The sequence below is a fragment of the Tetrao urogallus genome (assembly GCF_951394365.1).
Source record: "Tetrao urogallus genome assembly, chromosome: 1".
Classification (NCBI taxonomy): Eukaryota; Metazoa; Chordata; class Aves; order Galliformes; family Phasianidae; genus Tetrao; species Tetrao urogallus.
In genome coordinates, this window is record NC_136813.1 from 41773426 (window position 1) to 41798853 (window position 25428).

Consider the following 25428-nt stretch of genomic DNA (forward strand, 5'->3'; position numbering starts at 1 on the left):
ATAAAGATGTTAAAGAGCACCGGTCCCAAGACAGACCTCTGGGGAATGCCGCACATTACCAGCCTCCACCTGGACACAGAGCCATTGATGACCACCCTCTGCCTGTGGCCTTTCAACCAGTTTCTTATCCATTGAGTGGTCCACACATCAAATCCACATCCCTCCAGTTTGGAGATAAGGATGTGGTGGTGGATCATGTCAAAGGCCTTGCTCAAGTCCAGCTAAATGACATTGGTTGCCTTGCCCTTGCCCACCAATGCCGTCACTCCATCATAGAAGGCCACCATATTGGTCAAGCATGACCTTCCCCTGGTGAGGCTGTGCTGGTTGTCTCGGATCACACGCTCATTCCTCATGTGATCAAGCATGTCATCCAGGAGAATCTGTTCCACGATCTTCCCAGGGACAGAGGTGAGGCTTACTGGCCTGTAGTTCCCCGCGTCCTCTTTGCTCACTTTCTTGTAAATGGGAGTGACGTGAGCCTTCCTCCAGTCATCTGGGACCTCATTTGAGAGCCACAACTTTTCAAATATGATGGACAGCGGCTCGGCAACCACCTCAGCCAGCTCCTTCAGAACCCTAGGATGCACTCCATCCGGCCCCATAGACTCGTACACATTCAGTCTCATGAGGCAGTCTCGGACCTGCTCTGTCCTCACAATGGGAGGGATTTACCACCCCAGTCCCCACCTAGATGTTTAGGGAGGCAGGGCTCAGGGACGTGAGAAGTACTGGAATCCTGGCCACCAGTGAAGTCTGAGGCAAATAACTCATTCAGTACTTCAGCATTCTCTTCGTCTGTTGAAGCAAGTTCTCCTTTTACATTTACCAAAGGAGGTACACTCACTTTGGCCTGTCCCTTCTGGCCAATATACCTGTACTTTATCAGTACTTAAGTTATCTTCTCTTGATTCACATAAAGCTCTGCAAAAGAAATATTAATTTTTTGGAAGACGCTGACTGATTGCCTCTTCAAGAGAGCCATGACTTACATCACTGTAAAAAGAACAAATGAATGGTACCATTTCAACTTCAATGCCACCACTGCAGGAGATAAAATGACAGGGTACCATGCCTCATGCCATTGCTAAGGGCAACCTGAGTGTCCCAAAATCTCTATATAATCAAACTAGTATTTATTCCTCCTTCATTTCTACTAATCCTATGCCTGCATGAAATGTGATGCAGCAGGCAGGACTGACATTTTTTTATTCAATATCATGAGACAGAGGATATGCATGAGTTGGGGTACTACATGTTGGTGCATGAGAGGATAAAAAGCCTGCTGAAAAAGTGCTAGAGGACTGTTTAACAAGGAGCGAACAAAGCTGAATGAATGAAGTCTTGCTATCTTCTGGAAGTGAGTCTGGAAAGAAAACCTGGGCACTATGTTCAAGCATACAAAGACACGGAGCAAACTAACAAGGTTCAGAGAAAGGTATAGACCATATACACATACGCAAACTTTGTGTCTGTCTACATAAATCCACACACTCATACTTCACTATTTATTATGAGTGAATTGTAACCAAGTTCGCTTTATTCAGATACCAAACATCCTTTGGAGCTGCATCTTTACCTTAAATGCCCACTGAGGATAAAAGGTAGAGCAAAACAAGCCATCTCTCTCTCCCTCATCTAGTTGCACTGTACAGAATTTCAGTGTTATCAGTGTTACCTCAACAAAGGTCAGTGTGACATGGTTAAGACAGCTGCTTCTTGAAAATTTTTACCAGTGTCAGTAAGACAAACAGTAGAAGTTCTGAGCTGCAAATGAGAACTGCTACTTTAAACCTTAAGTATATCTGATGGGACACATCCATGTCAAAATACAAAGCACTGTTCTCTGCATAAAAACAATGTGTTTATCATTTGGTTGAGTATCAGAAATGCAAAGACTGAATCACAGAATCACAGAATCACCAAGGTTGGAAAAGACCTTCAAGATCATCCAGTCCAAACATACACCTGTCACCAATAGTTCTCACTAGACCATGTCCCTCAACACTACATCCAAACATTCTTTGAACATCTCCAGGGTCGGTGACTTCACCAACTCCCTGGTCAACCCATTCCAGTGCCTGACCACTCTTTCAGAGAAGTAGTATTTCCTAATGTCCAGCCTAAATCTCTCTTGGCGCAGCTTGAAGCCATTCCCTCTAGTTCTATCACCAGTCACACACACATGTTCAGCTGAGCATCAATCAATACCCCCAGGTCCATTTCCTCTATGCAGTCCTCCAGCCACTCCGCCCCAAGGCTGTAGCATTGCCTGGGGTTGTTGTGACCAAAGTGCAGGACCCGGCATTTGGTCTTGTTGAGCCTCATCCCATTGGCTTCAGCCCAGCTATCCAGCCTGTCCAGATCCCTCTTTAGGGCCTCACTACCCTCAGGCTGATCCAACTTCCAGCCCTCATGGCACTCAGTGCCCTTATTGAATACTATTTTGAATCATAAACTCTGGACAGAGGTCAATAACATACTTGAGAACTAAAAATGATGGAAAAATGAGTGCTATGAATATACATTAGATAGCTTATGTAGAAGGTACATAATTTTTTTCTTCTCTTCATAGTGCCCTACTTATGCTCAGCCTTAAGCTGCCCTCCTCTACTGAAAAATGATTCCATGTAGCAGATAAAATCTAATGACAATAGAACACAGAGCAGCTGAGTGTCTGAGTATCTAACAGCATACACCATACAATTATTTCAGGCATATTTAGTTACATATATACCTAAAATAAGCCAAACAGTTTGTTGGACCTTATAAAACACAAGCGAAACTGTCTATTTCAAAAACATTGTACACTATCTCTTACCCTTTCAGCTGTGGTAATGAAAAAATTCAAGGAACATTTTAAAATCACCTTTTCTGTTCCAGTAATTAATGCTCATGAGTAAAAGTTTTGACCAATATTTAGTATATATAAAAACTCTGTTATTAATAATAGTATTTTCTAAGAAAATAGCACTATTTAATAACAGTATTTTCTAAGAACATTAAGTGTGATACTTGCAAAACAATTTATCTGCCATAAGAAATAGAGAATATTTGCTCAGAAACTCTGTATCAAAACAACAACAAGAAAACAACAAAAAAGAACAACCCTGAATTTTTTCCAATTTTTCCAATGTCAACAGTTAAAATGGTTACCTGCTTTATTCTGCAGAGATCTTCTACTGCCTTACCAGTTAGGAAAGTCATTGAAGTCACTTTGTTCTACAACAGACAAGGAAAACAATAAAAAACTTAAACTAAAAAGCATTCAATTTCTTCCCCATTAAGAGAGTTTCATACAACTTGTTTCATCATTTTAAAAATAAATAAATAAATAAAAATTAACAGCGATCAAGGACAAAGAATTCCAAAATATAGCTCAGTATATGTGTTTGTATTAAAAGTTCTATCTGAAATAAATATATTTTTGTAGCAATACTGTCCAGACCTATAAAAACAAATCGAATAACTTAAGAAGTCTTTACTATCACGGTGATACAGTTCTGAGATGTTAAGTTGAGGCCTACTGGCATTACCAAATTGGTATATTAAGTTACTTAAGTATGCTATAATTTCCCTACATATAACAATTCTGTGTTTTATGAAGTATTATCACTATACAGAACACAAATGGAGGCAAAAAGGAATCTTCATGTGGGACACAGTGGACAACTGTACTGTGTGAGAGTCTAGAAAGTCTACAAAATAGTTTGCATCTTATGAAAGTTCATTATTTGAGTGCTTCTACAGAAATGACAAGCAGGGAAATAATCTTATTAAATAATTAGATGCTTGAAAATGCATGTGAAATTGAACAGGCCATTAAGAATTACATTTCTCAGGCTCATGTAAATTACACGTTTCATCATCAATTTCATTATATCAGGTACTGCTTTCAAAACCACAGGAAAAATAAAATTTATTTTAAAATGTGAAGTTCTGAATTGAAGTAACACAATCAACTGGATGGACAACATTGTGTTTCTTGAAAGATGAATTGTATATAGCTGACTTTGCATTTTTGTTTTTCATTTCTAATTTCTTTTTTCTCTTACCCCAAGATCTCTGGAATTGTCTACATGAACACACACATAGCGTGCATTGATTCCTTTTACACAGTTAATTGTGATGTTTTTAGTTTTGTTTTTATCTTCATCTCCTGACTCCCAGAATGTTTCTGTAGATCCATCTGTTAAACTACCAATCATGGCAGGTCGACTTGATGTTTTAATGTCAACAATGCTTGTTAGGTCTTTTAGACAAACCACTATACACAGTTCCTGTGAAAACAAACAGAAAATATTTAAAATTTATTAAACCAATCATGGAATCATGGAATGGCTTCAGCTGGAGAAGACCTTAAAGATCATTTAGTTCCAACCCCTGCCACAGGCAGTGTTGCCACCCACCAGATGAGGCTACCCAGTATCCCATGCAGCCTGGCCTTGAATGCCTCCAGAGACTGGGCATTCACAGCCTCCCTGGGCAACCTGTTCCAGCACCTCACCACTCTAACAAAGCCCAAATGCAGGCACTTAAAAATCTTAGACACCTTAAAAATCTTACACTTTTTCTCTCCAGTTAGGAGATGTGTTCTTTGAATTAAAGAAGCCATTTGTCAGTTCAAATTATTCAGGCCTTTAAACCAAAGGAAATACCATTGGCTAACAGATAAACCCATTGGTAAACGTGTAAATGTATTAATGAGCAGAAGAAAACAATTTAGAGCTATTCATTAGAAGTATTAATCTTGGCTCCTCAGAAGAGTAGAAGGAAAAAAGATGTGAGCAAGTTAAGAACTGGAACTATTTAGCACTTAAAAACTGAACTCAATGAACTGAATAAATTAGCTAAATGAATAACATAGATTAAGGGCCAGTATCTGAACCTCTGAAGTTAAATAATGAAAACCTGAATATCATCAGCAGGATTCTAGCGATTTACTCAAGCAAATATGACATTGCAATGAAAGATATTTTCATTCCATCAGAATCATTACAGGAACTACATGCTGTTCATGGTTGATCTCTGCTTTTGAGAGAGAGGCATAATACTGACCTGACTCATGACTTCAAAACCTGACTGTATACTGATACTAAAACTTTCTTCACTATCTCCATCGTCAGATTTAGACAAAATATTGTTGATATGATGGAAAACATTGCTCTGGTGCAGGAACTGATGGTCAGATTGTTTGAATTTGAGACTCCAACACCTGGAAACACATTTAGCAGATTTTGATACTTTGAATACCCATTAAAAGATACAACCCACCAGCAAAGAATGCTATTAATTACATTTTTGCTTCTCAAAATGTATTGAAGAAACCTTTAACTTCAAATATTTGCAGGATAGTTTGTTCCTACTTTTTAAAGAAAACAGGAATAAACAAAATAGAATCATTATTATTCAATTTGCAACATCAGCATCAAGACACAGGAAAAAGCTTACAGAGACTATTCAGGTGACAGATTTTTGAGTAAAAAGTAGACTACACATGCAGATAGTACCACATTCTTCAATAGAAAACCTATTTTAAAATACTAGGCAATACAGAACTTTAGAGGAAATATATTTTCTCTAAAAATCTTTTATACCAGTACACATACAAACACATACATACATACTTTACATGTATCTTCCTAAACGTAAGGAAATGCACACTTACTTTCTTACAGGAAACATAAAGATGTTTTCAACTTTGAATCTATACTGCAAAATCTGTTCACCTATAACATTTAGGATGTTTTCAGTCTCCTAAGAATTATTTTACTTTGTGCTTACCTTAAGGCCATTTGCTGTAATGCACTACCACTGGGCAGAGACATCATGAGATCAGAGATCGTTTGGAGTAGACGGTGAAAAGTGTGGGGTAATGGATGAGCTGCTTCCCCAGCAATCACTATATCAGACAGAGGATGTTCACACACTCTTGTGTCTTTCTCCTTAAATGCAAAGCAATTTGTATTTTGTTAACAGACTTTCATACAAAAAAAAGTTAAAGCAAACAGTAGGTTGCAGGATGTGGGGTTTTCTGGCACTAGATTAGTGCTTTGCTAATGACTACTTTGTTTGTTTTTGTTTTTTTTCCTCACACTTAAGAATAATCATAAAACTAATGCATTAAAAGACAGGAATTCATAATCACACAAAATCTGATAATTTTAGAGGAAAAAGTAATTCAACTGTGACTATTTTTGACCTCTTTTGAGGTCAAGTACAGTTTATACTAAAAATTTAAATTCCATAGGTAAAGTTTTGTTTCATAGAGAGGGTGTAAGGATCCTTTTCACATATACCAAAATAATTTCTAAGTTATTAGCAAAGATCAAGGGAGATACTGAATTTATTTCTCAACCTCACATACTTGTTCTGCATTTTCTTTATTTGATTTATTTTCTTCATCCTCCTCCTCTTCAGGTTCTACAGGTGCAGGAGTCAGGGAAGCCACAAAATGCCATAAAATATCATGAAGAGAAGTTGTTTGAATGACATTACAAAGAAGCCAGTTAAAAGCCTAAAATAAAACACACACAGGGAATTTCCAATTAAGTACATAAACTAGGATAAAAACACTTCATGTAAAGAGATATACTGATGCTTTCGGAAAGTTAAATAATTATGCAGAGCCCTCCATGTAAAGCCTTGCTCAATAACTTAAAGAATCTATTAAAACAACAGATGTATTTCCAGACAACAAACATATTATTGAAGAAGATTTTCAGGTAATATTTTTGTATTCTTAACTTCTAGAGTTCATAACACATTCATAAAAGTCAAGTTTTAAAATGTTTTTTTCTTGCTTTTATACTTATATGAAAATTATAAATAAAAAGCCACAAGAAAAACACACAGAAATTACATATGTCCTATTATAATCACAAAAGATCCATTAGTACATCAATACCTCCATGGCAAATACTCGGCAAGCAGATTTCCGTAAGGCTTGTTTCATTGCTATTTCAAGTCCTTCCAGATCATGATGCTGGATTACAAATGCCAACACCGGCCACTGGAAGTTTCTCTCTCCTTTGGAAAGAGAGCTGTGGGCGGAGATTAACCGAGAAAGTTCAGGAGATGGATGTCTCAGGAGAGAGGACCCCACTTCTATTCAAAAGCAAAAAAATATGCATACATTAGGTTGCTTGTGCATTTTCATTTTACAGCCACAGTAAAAATAAAAAGCAGCAGAGAAATTTCAGAATTGATAAACATTTTTCTTTTTTTTTCTATCAGAAAAAAACATATTGAAAAAAAACAGCATGGAAAAATCATGCTTCAACTGAGAGTATAAGCAGACAATACCATCAAGAAACTACCATGTTAGCTTTTAAATTAAGCACAGAACATGAACCACAAATTTCAGAACTGTAGTAATCCCTGATATTTTCTGAGGCTAGTCCCGTGCAGATTATTAATTAAATATTGGTTGTTTAAGAGAAATAAAAGCAATTATATATATGTATATGTATATTTAAATACAGAATTGTACATGCTGTTCATGCTTGATCTCTGCTTTTGAGAGAGAGGCATAATACTGACCTGACTCATGACTTCAAAACCTGACTGTATACTGATACTAAAACTTTCTTCACTATCTCCATTGTCAGATTTAGACAAAATATTTTTCCAATATTTTTCCAATGTCTGCACTTTTACCTGCATCTCCACTGTTAACTCGTCGCCTGGGGATTGCCTTTACACGTGCTGGCAAAATGGAGTGCTGTTTGTCATATTCTGATGCAACAACTGAATATGACCTTTGAAAAACTGTGCGCTTTGCAAGGTCTGTATCTGTTATTGGACTGGTTTCCAAACTACAAAGAAATCAGAGAAATTAAAGATTCATTAGTAAATATGTACAGTGTTTTCAAGTTATGCATACATACTAAATAAAGGAACATGCATTCAATAATGACAGTGCTACTGCTGCATGAAAGTTTGTTTGATGTACCTAAAAACTGTTTATACCCTGGAAAAGAAAAAACACGTTAGAATTGTATATGATGAAAAAGCATGAGAAGACTTCATAAAAAAATATAATAATGTAACTCACAAGTTCAAAGAATTTCGGTATTTTTCAGAGAGAACACAAACATTCTGATGATGCCTGAACTGAAGTTTCAGGCAAAATTGTACTGAGAATGCATGTAAAAGCACCTATGAAATGAATTTTTATTATGCAAGCCAATTGAAATTTAGAGTATTAAGTGAAGGAAATGTTTTGAACATCTCCAGCCTTAAAGTCAATTTTCATTTGCTACGGCTATGTCTCTGACATGTTTTATTTCTTACCTTCAGTGGACTTCTTAGAGTCTGCAGTCTGCAGAACTCCCAGCTTATGCTGTTCCTATAGGCCTCAGGAAACCATGGTGTCCACAGTTTTAATAAAGGAATATACCAATACGATGCATTCTTAAGGAGTTTTGTTAGAAATGTTCTATTTATGAAAAGACTCTATTGCAGATTATAGTATTCCAATAAACTGCCTTTTCAGTGAGTATAAAATAAGAAATTGAAATACATAAAAAAATAGATCAAAAGCAAATTTTCCCTTTGTTACATCACTGATGTATGAAAACCTCAAGCATCTATGTTGACTTAGGATTATTATTAAGTAATAGTAAGAGTCTTTTTTACCCTGGGCAAAACAGAAGAAAATCTGTAATTGTTTGAATTGGATTATAGAAAATTTGACAAAATAAAGACTTGGCTTAACCTGGTAAAAATCACCTAGCACTCTTGGTCCTGGATAGCAATAAACTGCCATTTCTCCACTTACATTTTAACTTTCTACAGAAAGACACACCAAATTTTGCTTTGAAAATGTAAAGTAATGAAATTCCCTCTTAGTCAAACCTCCCTTCAAAATAAAATCTTGAAGAGCTACTACTTCTTAAAAGGGTAGTTTGTCCACACTACAATCAATCAGTTGTGTCACAGAATGGAAATACAGGGGAAAAGTGCTAAATTTTCAGCTATGTTTCTTGGACAACAGCTTTCCAAACAATGTCTTCAGTTTTGCAGTTCTGGCGATTGTGGGAAAACTGCATTTGCCTCTAAGAGAAAAATAAGCAGGCCTGAAGTAAGGACGAGGGATTTGTTTTCTTGAGGTACACTAAAGATTTTTAGTGAAAAGTCTTTCACCAAGAGTGCTTGGTGAAGAGTCCTTCATCAATTTCTGAATACATGACTTGTTTTTATTTTGTTTGTTTTAGCATATTTTGGCTGTGAAATCAAGACCTTTCTAAAGAGAAGCAACTGATCTGCAACACTCTCAAAGTTTTAAATAAGGTTTGCAAACTTGCATTACCAGTGCCTGAATATACATCAGATATGCTATCTTTTACTGAAGACACTTAAAGAACAGTTTCTTGTGTTTTGGGTTTTTTTTCTGCTATTTCAAGAGACTGATCTGGGCTGACCTGATATTTTAGCTACCTAATTATGACAATGTTTTCCATTATCTTCATTAAAAAAAAATTAAAAATTTTAAAAATTAAACTGTTCTGTTAATGCATTAACATTTGTATGTAGTACCTAGATGAGAAGTACCTGGGGGGCATAGATTTCATGTTACTCTCTGGTTCTTCAAAGACATTAGGGCTTGCATCAGGAGTAACTGAGATGTATGGTGCAGGTACAGAAGTTGAACGGAGGTACCTCATTTCATCCTGGAAGAGGTTGTCATCCTGGTACCCAGCAAAGTTTTCATGATGATGCCTACATCAAATAAGGTTTCTTAAGTTAGGATTAAGAGTTACTGAATGCACAAAATGCTTCCTTGAAAATACACATAAGCAGCTAACACAATTCATTTACTATTCACCTAATGAATACAAGCTAGTTGCAATTTCCATCTTAGGGCGAAATATAGTGGCGTTTTCAACTGATGAGTTAAACAGTAACCAACACAGGGGCTGGGAAACCCATGATAGACATAAGACACTAAGAGTTACTCAATTTACTCAGAAATACTGGGCAAGCCCAGATTTTTTGCTTCCTTGTTACTATTTCGAATGCTGAAGGGGGAACAGAAGCACATATGTCTGCCAGAACAATGCATTAAGTTAAACTCTTCAGGAAATTCTAAATTCTTTGGACATAAATGATGCTGCTAAAAAATACTTAGCATCCAAAAGCTATTTAGGCTACACTTGATCATACGGGCAAATACGGTCTAAGAAATTAAATAAGATCAGGAAATAATACCCTAAATACATGAATATTATAATCAATATTTGCAAACTTCCTTCAATTACCTTGCTAAAGTCTGTAGATACAGACATGGCATTTTTATGGGAAAATCTTCAGAAATTCCTTCTTTTAGACTGGGAAGTTGAGATTGGAATGCTTTTGCAGGGTGATAGCAGAGGATACTAGGCTCAGCAGCACTGCTCAGCGACAGCAAATATAGTGCGTTAGCTTTAATCACTTGGTGAGCTTCCATAGTTGGCAAGGCACGAGGAGTCTTAACTTGCATTGGTTTTCTCCTAGATTGCTTAATCTATAGCAATTAATGAAAAGAAAAAAAGGTGTATTTAAATTATTCTTCATCACAAGAGAAGCTATCAATATCACGTAGGTAAGCTGCTTGATTCTTCCTGTTATAAAATGATGCTGTTCTAAAATAGTACTTTTAACTTTTCATAAAAAGTTGTAAGTTTTCATGTTTGCTTCACAATCAATTTTGTGTGCAAAAAGTTTCAATACATTTAGTTTTATTCATTTAAACTAAAACTGTTCTGTTCTTCTTTAAAAAAAAACTTCCACATATTTGCATATTTTAAGCAAAAATTTGAAACTAGATATGGCAAGAGCAATATTAGATGAATGCCTTTCATGCTAGTACTCCATTACTCTAGTTCACCCAAAGCTTGGTTATGTCATCACATAAAGACCTGAGTATGATCTCACGTAACATTATTGTGACATTGGTATTTCTCAAAACCTTCCATGATTCTGAAATTCCAAATTTTTCAGTCTACTTTCAAACTGTGAATGCATTACTATTGAGCAGATAGAGAAAAACATAAGATAAACAGATAAAAATACCTTCTCTCTTGCTGCTGCTTGCTTTTCACGGAGGTATTTTTCTCTGCATCGATCACATACCAAATACCAAGTGCTTCCTCCAATACCACCATCACCACAATTACCAGCCCATCCTCCACAGAAGTGTCCTATGCTATTATAACCTTGGCCACCAGCATAACGACCACAACCTACATACAGTTAAAAAAAAAACCAAAAAACTGTTATTTCAAAATAAAGATTTTTTTTCCTATCTTCAAAACAGGGATGTAGGTGGGGAAGGAAGGTGGTTGCCTGTCTTTCCTGTTAACAGATTTAAAAAATTACAGTGCACATTCATGCATCCCAGTGGTATCTGAAGAATCCAAATACTTCTGTTTTCATGTTTTTATTATTAACATGCCCAATGCAACAGTTTTCAACTTAGCTTATTGATGGTAAAGTCAGTATTACATGTTAGCCAGCATATCTACAGTTGAACATAAATTACAGACCTACAACATATCTAACAAAGCTTAAAAGGGAATAAAGTGTATTCCTTTGCTGATTATTGGTTCTCTGAAAAATTGAGAGAACTGATAAGTGCTGAAGATGAAGGCTCTGTAGTTTACCATACAGTATTAGAAATAGTGCATACGACATCAGCCTGAACTTCACTAACAGGTAAAATTGTTTACCTGGGTTTACAAGCTAGAAAACACAAATAATTTTGTCACTGACAAGACTACTTATTACTGGCTACATCACAAGTATTTTTTAAACTCAGTTGACAAGCAAACAGTAGTTAATGTCTACCTAAAAATTATTTCCTTAATGATTCCCAAATTAAACTCCTGAACAGACTTGGGTAATGTGTAGAGGGAAAAAATAGCTGTTTCATATTTTACAAGCTGCCTTCTGATTAATGCTCACAAATCTACTAACCACACATTTTTTTCCTTTTAAAACATAGATTTTAAATCAAAGTTCACTGATACCAAGAGATAACACAGCAGATAATCAATAGTAGAATAAAAAACTTTTGGCAGCATAGACATGTGAATTAACCATAACTTATACTTTTTCTCCCTTTTTTTCAGCACTGTTCAGAGTCCTAGAGTGTAACAAGTAGCATATTTCTGAAGTAGTACTGTAAAGTCTGATTGCTGATTTGTCTTTATTTCAAAAATTTTCTTCATGTTTGAGAGCCTATATCCTTAAGTACATTTGAATTTAAATTGTGTGTAAACTGTGTTAAAACATTAAACAAGGCAGCCTGATTTATTTCCATAACAGCAACTAATACAAAAATGTATGTGTATGATGTATTTTGCAGGCAGACACAGGAAGCAAAATATTGAATCTTACCTGGATGAGCTTGTCTCATGTGGTAAGTCACTGGATATGGATGTGATTCTCCACACAACTCACAGATTGTGTCTTTTTCAGGTCCTCCTACAGCTAGTTGGGCCATCTCACCAAAAAGATTTCCCCTTGGTCTGGCCTCAACCTTTTCTTTTTTCTTTTTCTCTTTCTTGGTTTTCTTGTTATCTTTGTCATTTTCCTTCTTCTTTAACACTGCACAAGAACCAGGACTTGGAAAAATCATATTTTGGGAAGCTGCTTTAATAGTTGCTAAAGAAATATCTTCCCAAAAAGCTACCAAGTGCTGCAGTGTTAATGGAAGAGGAGACTTGGATTTCATAGTGTGATGACTGGATGTTTCAAAGGAGGTAGTTTCAATTTTTCCATCCTCACACTTTTCATGCAAAGGTGGTTCTTTTAACATTGAAAGGACCTTGTTTTTGTTGATGCTGCCCATTTTAGATATATCTGGTCCATGGGGAGCAATGTTGAACATGTTAAGAGCAGAGGATATTTCCAATGAATGCCTATTTTTCAACTTGGTTTCTTTTTCCTCTGCAGGTTGTTGACTGAGACTGCTTCGTATTGGTGCATGCTCCTTGGACAGCTCTGGATTAAACTTCAAAAAAGATGAACAAGCCATAGCATCATGAACTATTCCTTCATGCCAAAGAAAAGCAGCGAACACAGCTCTAGCACATTCTGCAACAGAAGGTGACATCGCTTGCTTGGCTGGCTCTATGGACTTGGAGCCATCTCCTTTAAAAAGAAAATTGGATTTCTCTTTTTTGGGTCTTGTATGCCTACCAGCACATTTACGGCTCACTTTTGGAGATGCTCTCATGTCTTGCTCATCTTTCAGAGGTGCTTTCCCTATGCTGAAATGAACTTTACTAGAACTGTCGTCTAGACTTCTGAATTCTGTGCTGTCTTCACAAGTGCTATCTGTAATGCTGTTAGTCTTTAGAGTACTTGAAGTACACACTTCAACAACCTCACTGTGAAGGTTTTCTTGGACGACATGAGGGGATGGAGCTCTATTTTCGGTTTCTGTAGGTGTCACATCCTTTGTAATAATTTTTGGTTTGGGTGAAGTTGATCTCCCCCTTAAAGATTCTGTTAGTGGTACTTTCTTTTTGCGAAGAGTGTCTGGATCTAATGTGTAAGAATCTGATTTGGATCGTTCTCGAGGAGGATCAAGCTTTGTTTTTACAGGAGATGAAGCTTTCTGAGGTACCGTTTTATCATGGGGTGATGAGGATCGTGGAGAACTAGCACCAGATCTAACTGCTGTAAGTGTCTTTGTCTTTGGAGAAGATGACCGAGTTCCTGGTCCCGGAGATTCAGCTCTCAGACCAGTTGTAGTTCTTCCATCAGTTTTTAGTGTTTGCAAAGTATTATGATTTGGAGACAAAGATCTGCTGTGAGAATCTGACCGCAACTTTGCAGCATCTGACTTCAGCAGCAGAGATTCACTGGCTGTTAGGCCGTCAGTATTTCTAGGTTTCTTCTGGTCAGCAGCAGCTCTATTAATTCGCACATCAAGCTTCGGTGACCTGCTGTCAGCTCTGTGTTTTGATGACATGTCTGATTTTCCTGCTGGAGAAATAGGTCTAGCAGCTCCTGAGAAATTCACTCGGTCACCTGTTTAGCATATTTTGTAATTAAATTGTTATATTTAACAGTGACATGTTTAACAGTACAAAACAAGAATTAAAGACCTGAATGCACAATAAAATTCAAAAGCATGCTTCTGTTCATGTAATGCAGGCAAATCTAAATACTGGTACATTTCTTCTAAAAATATGTGCAAATGCACATTTCCAAACATTGGCTAGGAAATATTTACAAGAAACACATTATGGTGGTATCTAAAGGCATAGTTCACTAGTTTCTCAAAACACAAATAAAGGAACTATATTTACTTCTCTAGTTACAATTAACTAAAGACTTAATAAAGCTAGGTGTTAACTAAATTTACCTTAGTTGCAACAGAAACCAAGAGTTATTTCTTTACTATTTCTGTGTGTCAGACTGATTGCAACAAGAGACAAGCAGAAAGACCACTTGTATGACCAGGTTTACTTTTCTTAATTCTCAAAAGTCAGGAAACATAGGAAGTAAATACAATTATAAGGCAAATAATTAGGTAAAAGACTTACAAACAAGCTTAAAACAATTCACATTATTCTATCTTGATTTTTAAGACCACATGCAATCAACGTTTTTCTCCTAGAACAGAATCTACTCATAATAACCTTCTTCTATTACTCTTAAGCCAAACCATCAGCCACGTTTAGCTTGATGCAGTAATTTGTTGTTTTCAAGTGCACTGAATTTACACGTGTATTACATGCCAAACTAGTATATGTATGTAAGTAGCTTCATCAAACATTATACTTCAAATAGTTTAATGAGTACGAACCCTGTCCCTCTTATAGAACTCTGTTTTTTAAATTAAGTCAAGAAATGTTTACATTACTGGTAATAACGCAACACTCATCAAATTGTAATAATATACAACTCTCTCCAGACTACACCTCAAAGTCTTGAGCACATAGTCCTTCTGATTGGAATATGTTTTCATTACTTAAAAAAGAAGTAGCTATCATTGTAAAGCTTGTAAAAGTAGGTCACTGCACTGTGGATTTTTATTTATTTATTTATTTTTTTAACTAGCATTAAAATGCTATTTTCACTGGCTCAAGCACATTCTGGGGGAAAATAATAATTTGTCAAAAAATTTTAATCAATCAAAAAATGTTTGCTAATTTGAACCATGATTTCTAATGGAAACAGAAATGACAGAAAGTCATCTTTTATTCAGTACCTTCAATATTTACTTGGAAGGTTGGAAATCTGTGTTTAGTTCCTTCTGCAATATAGAATTCTGAATTCTTCTAGTTTCGTATCATGAAACCTTATCTGCATGCTAGATAATATACAGAAGCATGGAATGACCTGTTTTTTTTGTTTTTTTTTTTTTAAACTAATACCATTAAATCTCACAATAAATAAATAAAGACTAGAAACCAAGATGTCTCCTCAGACAACAAAACATTTTTTGTTTCCTCTATGTTTAAGTGGCTTATAATAAACAGCTACAGGAAAAAGTTAAGAACATTTATATTAAAATATTTAACAAACTTGAGAGTTAGGGTGCTCTCCTTGCTTCCCAGGATACTGGACACACTGGGAGTTTATATTTCTCCAGGATAAAAAAGAAATATTTTGTCTATATTCGAGGACAACATGCCAAATATAAACAGAACATTTCAAAAATTTTCATTATTGCTCTTGAGTGTCTTAAGTGTCTTTAGCCTTTTTTTCTCAGGAGTTGTTTTCTTATCTGCATGTTTGTTTCGACATGGGGGGAAGGAAGCAGGCAGAAATAGCATGGTACATCATGTTTTATAAAATGACTGCTCTTGCTAGAGGAAAAAAAAAAAGTGTTTATTAAATAGCAGTTCAACCAGTTTCTCAAGCCACTTTTGTTATTCACCAGGTCTACTGATGAACAATTTTTAAGATTTCTGCTTTGTGATAAATGAATTCAGAAATGAAATTACTTTATACATACTTTTCCCCCAAATAAGCAAACAAAAATATTAATTTAAAGTTTGCCAGATGTAGATATTATTATTTAAATAACTTTTTATAGAACTCCTCATGAAAGAAAAAAACTGAACAGAAAACACTTGTCTTCTTAGAGGACACAGAACACGGCAAACCATTCAGCAATGTATCACATTCCAAGTATATGCATTACCAATTAAAAAAGTAGGAAAACATCTAGAACAAAAATGTTTTTGAAAAGCATAGCTTAGCAACAGCTTTTAGCAATGAAAAATATTTTTTTAAAGAAGGTTTCACTTTGCACATATACATGTAAATAATCCTAATTAGCATTCTGGAGTATCAGCACAAAAAAATGCCCCACATGAGAAACTGCGTAATTACATATTTGATTTATCTGTAAACAAAGAAAAAAAAAGATTACTTTTTTTCCCTTCTACATTTCATTTGCCTTCTATATTTGAGAGCAGATAGTGTTATACTAGATTAACAGTTACCCATTTACAAAATTTGATAGCTAAAATCCATACCCTGGATACTGCTGTTCAGGAAGGCAATACTGAATGGCCATATCAAATGAACTCCTAACAAACACCAAACTTGAATAAATCGTATTAAGAGAATGAAATGAAAATGAGTGTAAGGAGGAAAAAAAAAGCAACACTTTCAATGCAAAAGCTGAATAACCTAGCCATGTTTGCATGCATACCCACCCTTTAGTTTGTGACAGAGAGATGAAATAGCAGAGGCAGGCCCAGCTACATCACTAGTTTTGTAAATACGCTCACGAGAAGCAAGGCAGCAGGATGGAGTGTCTACAGTGGAAAACAGTTGCACAGAAGCAACACAGATTCAATGGAAAAAAATGCAAATATAAAAACAAGCATTTAAAGTGATATTCATCTCCTCTTTTAAATATTCTTGAGTTCATCAAGACTCCTACATTAATTTTAAGTGAGAAACAGTTACTTAAAAAGCTTTCCCTAATGCAAACTTCAAAAAATAAAATACTAAAGTATTAGTTTATGGGATCTCAAATGCACTATGGCTAATCAATCAGATGGATGGTTTATTATGAAACCAGCAGTACCTGATTTTGAACACAAATCTGCTTTCAAATGTGAAATTTTAATCTGTAAATTCAGAGATTAGTTATTGAAACCCGCAGTATCTTCTTCAGATGACCATTTATAACATTCTTTTGATAAAGTTAGAGAAGATCCAGACTTTTCTGCTTTGAAGTTTCACTACTCATTGGAAGAATGATGAAAAATATATTAGATCAATCAAAGCTATTTGTTTTCAAATCTGAATTCACCTCAGTAATGAAATGTTACAAAAATCTTCACTTGTAATGTGAACTGCAGTTTTGCAATACCATCAGAAGACCTAATTATCAGTAGAAGTTTCTATGAAACAGTATAGACATGAAAACAAATTTGTATCAACCTTTATAAATAATTTTGCTTTAAGGATTAAGGAAAAAAAAAGAAGTTAAACTCTGGTATAATCCATGATAGAATGAGATAACAACAGGGACTTCTAATTTCAAGTCTATGACTTTACTTTCTTATAACACTGTTTTTAATTCTAATTTCAATTTTTATTTCTTCAGGAAAAAAAAGTCAAATTTCCCATTGTAAGATTTTGTACACTAGAAGATACTTGGCTTTAGAAATACACTTTTGTATAAATGGAAGAAAAGTGCATTGAAAATAAGAGATTTTCATTCCTACAGTGCTTAGTTGTTGGGTTTTTTTGTTCTTGTTCTTTTGTTTGTTCGTTTGGTTTGCCCTGGTTTGGTTTTTGTCTGGTACTGAATTTACAAATCTGTACACAAATACATTAAAATCCCTACTTTGAATAACAAACTATACATCCACAGATTCTATAAGGAGAAGATGTTCATTCATGCTTGAGGTAAGAATTTAATTCTTCAAAATGATAAAAGAATCCATATATTCTCATTCTAGTACTATCACAAGTTTAAGAATAGCATTACTTACTTTGATGCCTACAAAAGTTTTGTAAAGATGCAATACCAACTGTATAGCTTTTGTTTAGCAGGATGTCAGACACTTCATTCATTTATAAAGTTAAAATGCAGGAAAATACATTAAGAATGCAACGTAGCATTAAAGGAACACTTTTGTAAAAAACAAGCCTAAAAATGACAATTTTGTTTATCAACTTCCCATTCTGTGAATAATTAAATATTTCCTAAATCCAATTTAATGTATGCAGATTTTCATTTCATTCTTTCATTCTACATGTGAGAATATTTACATTACAATTCTGTAATCTAGTTTATGTTGAGTACTGTATCTGCACTCAGTCACTTCAAGGAGATTGGGTCAAAGAGAATGAGATTCCCACAGTCTCCTTGCTGCCCAGGGAAACAATGTTTCCTGGATGTGTTTAAAAACTGGATGTGGTGCTCAGGGACATGATTTAGCAGAGGGCTGTTAGGGTAGTATGGTTAGGTCATAGTTGGACTTGATCTTTAAGGTCTTTTCCAACCTGAGTGATTCTATGATTCTGTGATTCTATTCAATCTATGTCTATCCAGTATGTCTGGTCAGTGACAAGGACAGGATTCCTGCTCTTCAAATTTTTATGCTTACTGCCCAAAGGCAGGGTTTCAATAACAAACACTGGAGCTGCTTAAATATTTTAATTGAAAGAAGCCTTCCTGCACTAGAGAACTATATAAAATTAATCTATAATTTTATAATAATGAATCTGTAATTTCCTAATTTCTGAAGACAATGAGTCAAATCTATTTCTACAATAAACCTCAACACAATTTATACATGTCCTCCAAACTTGATACCAGTCCCACAGAGATGGTTTTGAATTTAAATTTCTCAGCACACACAGAAAAATAAGTGTGTTTCTTACAACATTAAATCTTTGAAGCCCAAAGTATGAAACAGTTTAACTTCTTTCAGGAATAATAGTTTGGCAATAAGAAAAAAGTTTGGCATCAGAAAAAAAAAAGTTAGCCAGTACTCTGTCTGCTTTCCATGACATTTCAGTATGACATAGAAGAGATCAGAGTGATTGGTTAAGACTACTCTCTCCCTTCATTTTACTGAAATGCTACTAAAAACGGTTACACACTCTGTATGTGTGCAAATCTCTTGTGCAGATTCCACTGTTTATAAAAGGTTGACAGAAGCACTACAGGCAAAGCCAGTGGTTCCAAATGTTCTGTAGTAAGCACCTAGGAAGGGTAAGAAGAAAACCAAGAAGAAAATGCTAACACAGTACTGAGGAACATACGAGTGGTAGGGGCTGATCATACACTGGTTTGCAGCCCTGCAGCATGTATTGGCAATGAGGCAGTCTAACACCATGAATGCATTAACAGCAGCTCAGCACTGCAGCTTCTGCCTGGACTGAGATAAGTCAGGAAACAACAGCTGTGCTGAGGACACTACTCAAGGCAAGTAGACAGGGCTATGGTGGAAGAGTTAGAATTGTGATAGATGAATCAAACAAAAGGGTTTAATGCATCTCCAGTCTATAAATCTGTTCCTCATTTGTAATAGCAACTCAGATGTGAAGATAATAGCAGAAAGTTCCAACTTCTGTGACAGCAAGCTTCCTCCCTTGGTTGAGAGTTCTTTCAACAGCCACGTCTTAAATCTTACTAACTGCTGTTGAACAGTGCAACAAGATCCCGCTGATCTCCCTGTCTTGCTGTGTATGAGGGTTTTTATGACCTACCACAAACTGTTGAAAGCTGAGAAACAAGACCTTGCTTGACCCTCCAGGATTCGATACACTTAGAATCCAAGCAGAAATTGGACATAATCACCAAAATGGAGAGATGAATTAATCAAGTAATGAATAATAAATCTAGCAGCTGTCGGAAGCTGTGCTCCTGAGTAAATCTGTTACTGATGATCTTACAGTCTTCTTAGAAGTAAGAAAATTCAGGCATGAGTAATTACAGATTGTTTTGTTGAAATAATCAAGGAAAATTCATGCTCTTTCTGTTAAAAAAAATACTTTAAGCATAATATCTGAGGAAGTGGTTGTTCAAAAGCACTATAGTATTTTTTTTGCAAAAAATAACCAGATGCTGTATCTGAAGAAAAAAAGTTGTGAGAAGCCCATTCCCTCTTCCTCAAATCAATTTGAAAAACAAAAGAAAATAAAACCCAAGAACAGAAAGCATTCCTCAGAAAGAATAGCTAACTGTTTTTTCTGAAGAAAATCTCTGGCAGAGTATGCATCATGATCAGATTAAAGTTTTTCTCCATACTTTGATACACTACTTAGGAAATAAATTTATGGGACATTCAACATCATCTTAATTCCCCTCAAAATCATGCTTAAATATAAAACCTCCTTGAATAGACAGGCAGCAGAAAATGTAAGAGGTAGCCTAAGCTACTTACTCAGATTGTTAAATCAGAAAATGTGTTTCCATGTTGCCATATCTGTAGCCATGGGAATCTACAATGGGGGACAAATACTTTCAACTGTTAAACTATCACCAGTCCTTTTAATAGAACAGGTAACAAACATTTGCTTTAATTTTTAGATCTAAATTTATTGCGGTAAGCACTTACGAATAAAGGACATCATTTAAAATTATAATTACATATGACTGCAGTTGACATGATATGGAGCCTTGGGATATGCTCTTTAAGGGATTTAACTTCTAATTACTTGTTTAGAAACAGGAAGCTATTAAATGCTTTCGAAATAATAAAGTGCTAAAAGGAATTATCTTACAGTTCAGTTATAGCTCAGAGTTGAACGTATCAAACATACTAAAAAGCACAGCAAAATCAGATATAAACAGAATTTTCCTGTTTAAAATATTTTTATTGCATTTATGCTAGTCTAATAGATGTAGACTGCTAATTCATTACTTTTTAATATGTATGGTTTCTAGAAATAGTATTTAATTTTCAAAGATCCCTGATAATTTCCTTGACTATTAAATGAACATGAACACAGTCTTACAGCCTCACAGACAATGTTCTACCTTTATATCAAGTGGTAAAAGGATTAACAGATTTTCAGAAGAATAAGGATGTTCTAATTCAAAACTGCTTTCGCCTCACATGCTACTAGATTTTTCATACTGGAAACGAAAACTTTAATATTTCCCTCTTTCGTACATATAATTTACATTATTTATATGATATCATAAAGTAAATGACAACTTGTTAGGAAGAAGGTCCTTTTACCACATCACAGTTATGGCAACACAGTACACTAGTTCCGTTTGAGTTCCGGTTTAGTTTATACTGCTGGAAGCGCTAATAACCTAACTGGTTGAAATACTGTACTAAGCTATCAAATCAGACAGAAACATAAGATTATTTTATTTCTACATTTTTATTTTACTTACTAGACCAGCATTCCCCTTGGAAAAAAGGTCCTAATTCTGAATCCTGGATCTTTATTAGAATACATAGATAGTAACTTAATTAAAAAAAGCTTACTGAGCAGCATATAAGAAAAAAAAGCTTTTCTTTTCATACATAAATACTAAATGATAAAAGTTTGAAGTAAGATCAGTAGGGTAATGTTTAATCAAATGTTGAATAAAACTCTGACTTTACTACTCTGGACAGAAAAATAAAAACAAAAGTGAAGGGAAAGAGCATACAGTTGTCAAATTCCCAGTGATGGTGTGTTGACACTACTGGCAGTCACTTGCTTCATCTAACTAGGTTTTGGAACATGTTTCCAGAATGTTGGTTTAAGCCCATATCATGCTTTTATGATTTTTGGTTATCGGTATTCAACATCATAACATCATGTAGTGCATTGGAAGTTAAAGTGTTAATTCTCCAGTTCCAGGCACCTGTCTGGAAAAGAACTACATACCCTAGGTGGCTTTGCGGTCAGAGAGGAGATACAACCCCTGGCAAGGACCTGATGTGCTCTTCTTCGTCAGGCTCCCCTCCCTGCTGCTCAACTGGACTGCACATCTCATCTCAATGTTATGAGAGGCCTATCCACCTTTCAGACACTCTCTCTCATTATTAGCTTCAATTCCAATTATATTATATTATGGTGTGTTATCTTGCATTCTGATACTATGTTTAATAAATTAGTTTGTTTCTCCTCAGATCATTGCCGCTGTTTTTAATTATTTTGGGGTCTCCTGTTTCCCTTTTCCAGAGGCGTGGATTTTGCAAAATCCTTCTGCCCCACTAGTCACGGAACTGCGCTGAACCAGCCCGTAAACTGTTGACAGCCTAGTATAAGCACACAACGTCACTCTCAGAATGAGTCTGAAGCCATTGCAGAAGTGAACCATACATTTAAATCTAATTCTCACTTGCTGCACTCCACTAAATACTTATTTTCTTGCATCAGCTGAACTGAAGCACTTTAGGGCCATGTGAGACAAACTGAATTGACTGATATGTCCCACAGGAAAGAACTGGCACTTCCAACTCTGGATACTTCTACAGGTAAGACAAGACCAGCATGCTAGACTTGTTCTGCACATAAGCAAGAATTTACTGCCATATCTGCTACTCACAACGAATTTTCAACAAGCTTTCAATTTTCACTAAACAAAAATTAAACCTCCTGTTCTGACAGTAATCAGATCAGGTGCATCATAGAATTTGTAAGTGATGACAAAATCAGAAATTTAAGAAGAAAACTGAATAACAATGAATTTATTGCAGTCAATTTCTTATGTTAAGAGATTTATCAACATTTTGTACCATGAAAGGTATTTACCTTCATTATAAACCCAGACTTTCATACAATATTGGAAATGCACTTTCATGAATGTTATCTACGCCGTAGGACACATACAAAAGCAAAATACTGTCAATACCAAAACTAAAATTGACCAAGTATACTTTTTTTAGGAGCATTAGAGAGCCTCACATGTGTCTGAATGATGAAAAACTAACTCAACAAAATAAAAGCAGAAAGGCGTGCTGAGGGATGATTAGAAGATAGCAAGCAACTGAGGACAGCAATGTAAAAGCTGCAGAAATGGACTGATGAGGCAGGTAAGGCTGACAAACTTACTCTGAAGCTGTGGCTGAGGCTGCTGGAAGGAAAGGGGCTGTCCGAACACAAATGGACTGTGGACTAGGGAAGAGGGAGGTTTTGCAGCTTGATCAAAGATGGAAGGAGCTGGGAGATTTGGCCGTGACTGAATGGAATTCAGTATGGCACTCAGTTGGTCACCTGTAGTGGGCAAAACAGTCAAAACTACAACCTGTTACTTGTCATTCTCTGGAACAGCAGAGTAAAATGGTGCTCAATGTTTAAATGGTGATTATAGAGAAAGCTCTTATTTAGCCACAAACAGCTCTGGTTGTGGCTAAATACAAAAACCTCATCCCATGCATGGCAATAAAATTACTTCAAATTACAAGCAGGGTTTTTAAAAAATCATGAAAACTCTACTCCAGTTACTTAAAACATTTCAAAGTAGAAATTTTTATTCACTTGCTAAAAAAAAAAAAAAAAAAAAAAAAAAAGTAAACAAAAAACAGAACAGCAGCCAAGAGAAAAACAGCATCCCTAGCATTTACAATAACACACACATGCAACAGAACATGCAGATAAAGATTAGAAAAACTGATGAGAGGGGAAGGATAACAAGTGTTTAGACTTCGGTAAGTGTATTTCTATGCCTAGGTTTTGTAAATATTTGATCGTTTTTGCAAATATCTTCAAAAGTATTTTGTCATGTTTTTCAAGATCAGACTGAAAATCATTTTTTAAAAATAAATACAATTTAGGAACTGACAGTAGTTTTCTGAAGAACTACAGATATTCATTGTGGGGCAAATGAAGGCCATCAAAAAACTAGCATGTTAAAAGCACAATTTTAATTTCTAAATGTCAATTTTCAGAAGAGCCACATATAAGTGTTAGAAATATATGAAGCCTACAATAAGAAGGCAGAGTTTATCACATCACATTGTAACTTGAGGTAAACTTAGTCATATCAGCTGAGACACCACAAGTAAGATTATCTCAGATTTGAATGATCACCAACCAAATCCTAACAGCATCACTTCACTCTACAAATTCAGATCATTTTGAAAACATTCTAGAAATTCTAACGCAGCAACTAATACAGAACTATCAAACGATTTTATCCATTGCTTTTTCATAGAATTAAAGAAAGACTTATGTGTATATAGAAACATACATTACCCTAAGAACTTCAATAATAAATTTTTTTTCTTGATTTTTTGGTTTCAAAAAGGAAACAACAGAAATACCAGGAAACAGTTGGAAGTCCATGTAAATAATCACCTATTGGCATGAAGTTTATTCCACTGTTTTGGAAGTAGTATAACAAAAAAAGACTAGAATCAGTACTTGAGCAGCAATCTTTCCTACCATAATGACCCAGAAGGGAATGACACATTTGGCAAAGCACTATTATTCTCTTAAAAAAACAAAAACAAAAACTATGAAAAAATAATAATTCCAGGTTAAGAGCTGCACAGTACTTTTTTTCTTCTAGATGTAACTTATGTTAACTATCAGAGAAAGAACCAACATTAGAATACAGGACCCAACTGGATCTTACAACTGTATGTGCGCAGTTTATATACCCTGCCACACATGTAAAAATTCTTGCACTGGTTTTGTTCAGAGTATGCTTTGTGCATCTTCAGTTGAATGTATGCACAATATTTCCAGATTTGTTTCAATAGCTACATTTCCTCTATCACCTGGGTGTTGGCAGTATGGAGAAATATTTTTCCCAAGATATAGTATCTTAGATCTCCAAACAGTATATAAAGCAGAATCACATAAGCAAATGTCCTATCCTTTGACATTCTTGTATGAAATTCTCAGGCCAGTTATCTATGTAAGTGAAACAGAACTTGACTCAGAGGTCCCAAAAGGGTATATAAATTTTTGCCTATCATTAACTACTAAGTATATATATTTCTATATATATCAATTGGTTAATTTTTTGTCATTGAATACCTAATGTACATTATATAGAAAAAACAATTGTCCAGGGTGCACATTCCAGAATCATCATGGAATTATTCCTTTCAGTCTTTCTTTCCTAATATTTTCTTAGCATTGGTGCAGAGGGGATATTTGAAGAACAACCAGTTTAACAGTCTAATATTATCAACAGTTTTGCCACTGATAACTTTTTTTCTATTTGGCAGAAGAGGAGTGGGAAATGATTTTTACAGAAGTATGCAAAGCCCAGCAGCCAGTAGTAGTAGTTCTCTTCTAGAATTGCCCTGTACCTGCTAATGCAGGTTTGCAAAACTATTAAGTGATTTTCAGCAGTTTAAAGCCTAATTTATGCCAAATATATTTTAAATATAAACAAGGAAGATGTTTTCTTCTAACATTTACTGATTCAGAACAACATGGGATTCCTGTTACCTGCTTATTTTTATAAATTAGTAAAATATTATTTTAGTTATTTTTTTTCTCTGGACAAAGATTGGCAATTGTTTAAGTGTCTATTAAGCCATGGAA

The 25428-nt window shown here is 35.2% G+C and overlaps 1 protein-coding gene across 1 annotated transcript in view; it reads right to left on the minus strand.

Annotated features, from left to right (window-relative positions):
• The window catches only part of MYCBP2 (MYC binding protein 2), a gene marked incomplete at both ends in the record, with an annotated part of 201920 nt that overhangs the window by 23206 nt on the left and 153286 nt on the right, over window positions 1–25428 (minus strand). Inside the window, 13 exons of the mRNA XM_079534526.1 lie at window positions 3157–3222; window positions 4056–4280; window positions 5059–5215; window positions 5785–5945; window positions 6368–6517; window positions 6908–7107; window positions 7660–7817; window positions 9556–9723; window positions 10263–10507; window positions 11056–11225; window positions 12382–14022; window positions 16668–16769; window positions 22981–23142. Coding sequence (XP_079390652.1) covers window positions 3157–3222; window positions 4056–4280; window positions 5059–5215; window positions 5785–5945; window positions 6368–6517; window positions 6908–7107; window positions 7660–7817; window positions 9556–9723; window positions 10263–10507; window positions 11056–11225; window positions 12382–14022; window positions 16668–16769; window positions 22981–23142 — 3605 coding nt within the window. The remainder of the gene's footprint in view (window positions 1–3156; window positions 3223–4055; window positions 4281–5058; window positions 5216–5784; window positions 5946–6367; window positions 6518–6907; window positions 7108–7659; window positions 7818–9555; window positions 9724–10262; window positions 10508–11055; window positions 11226–12381; window positions 14023–16667; window positions 16770–22980; window positions 23143–25428) is intronic.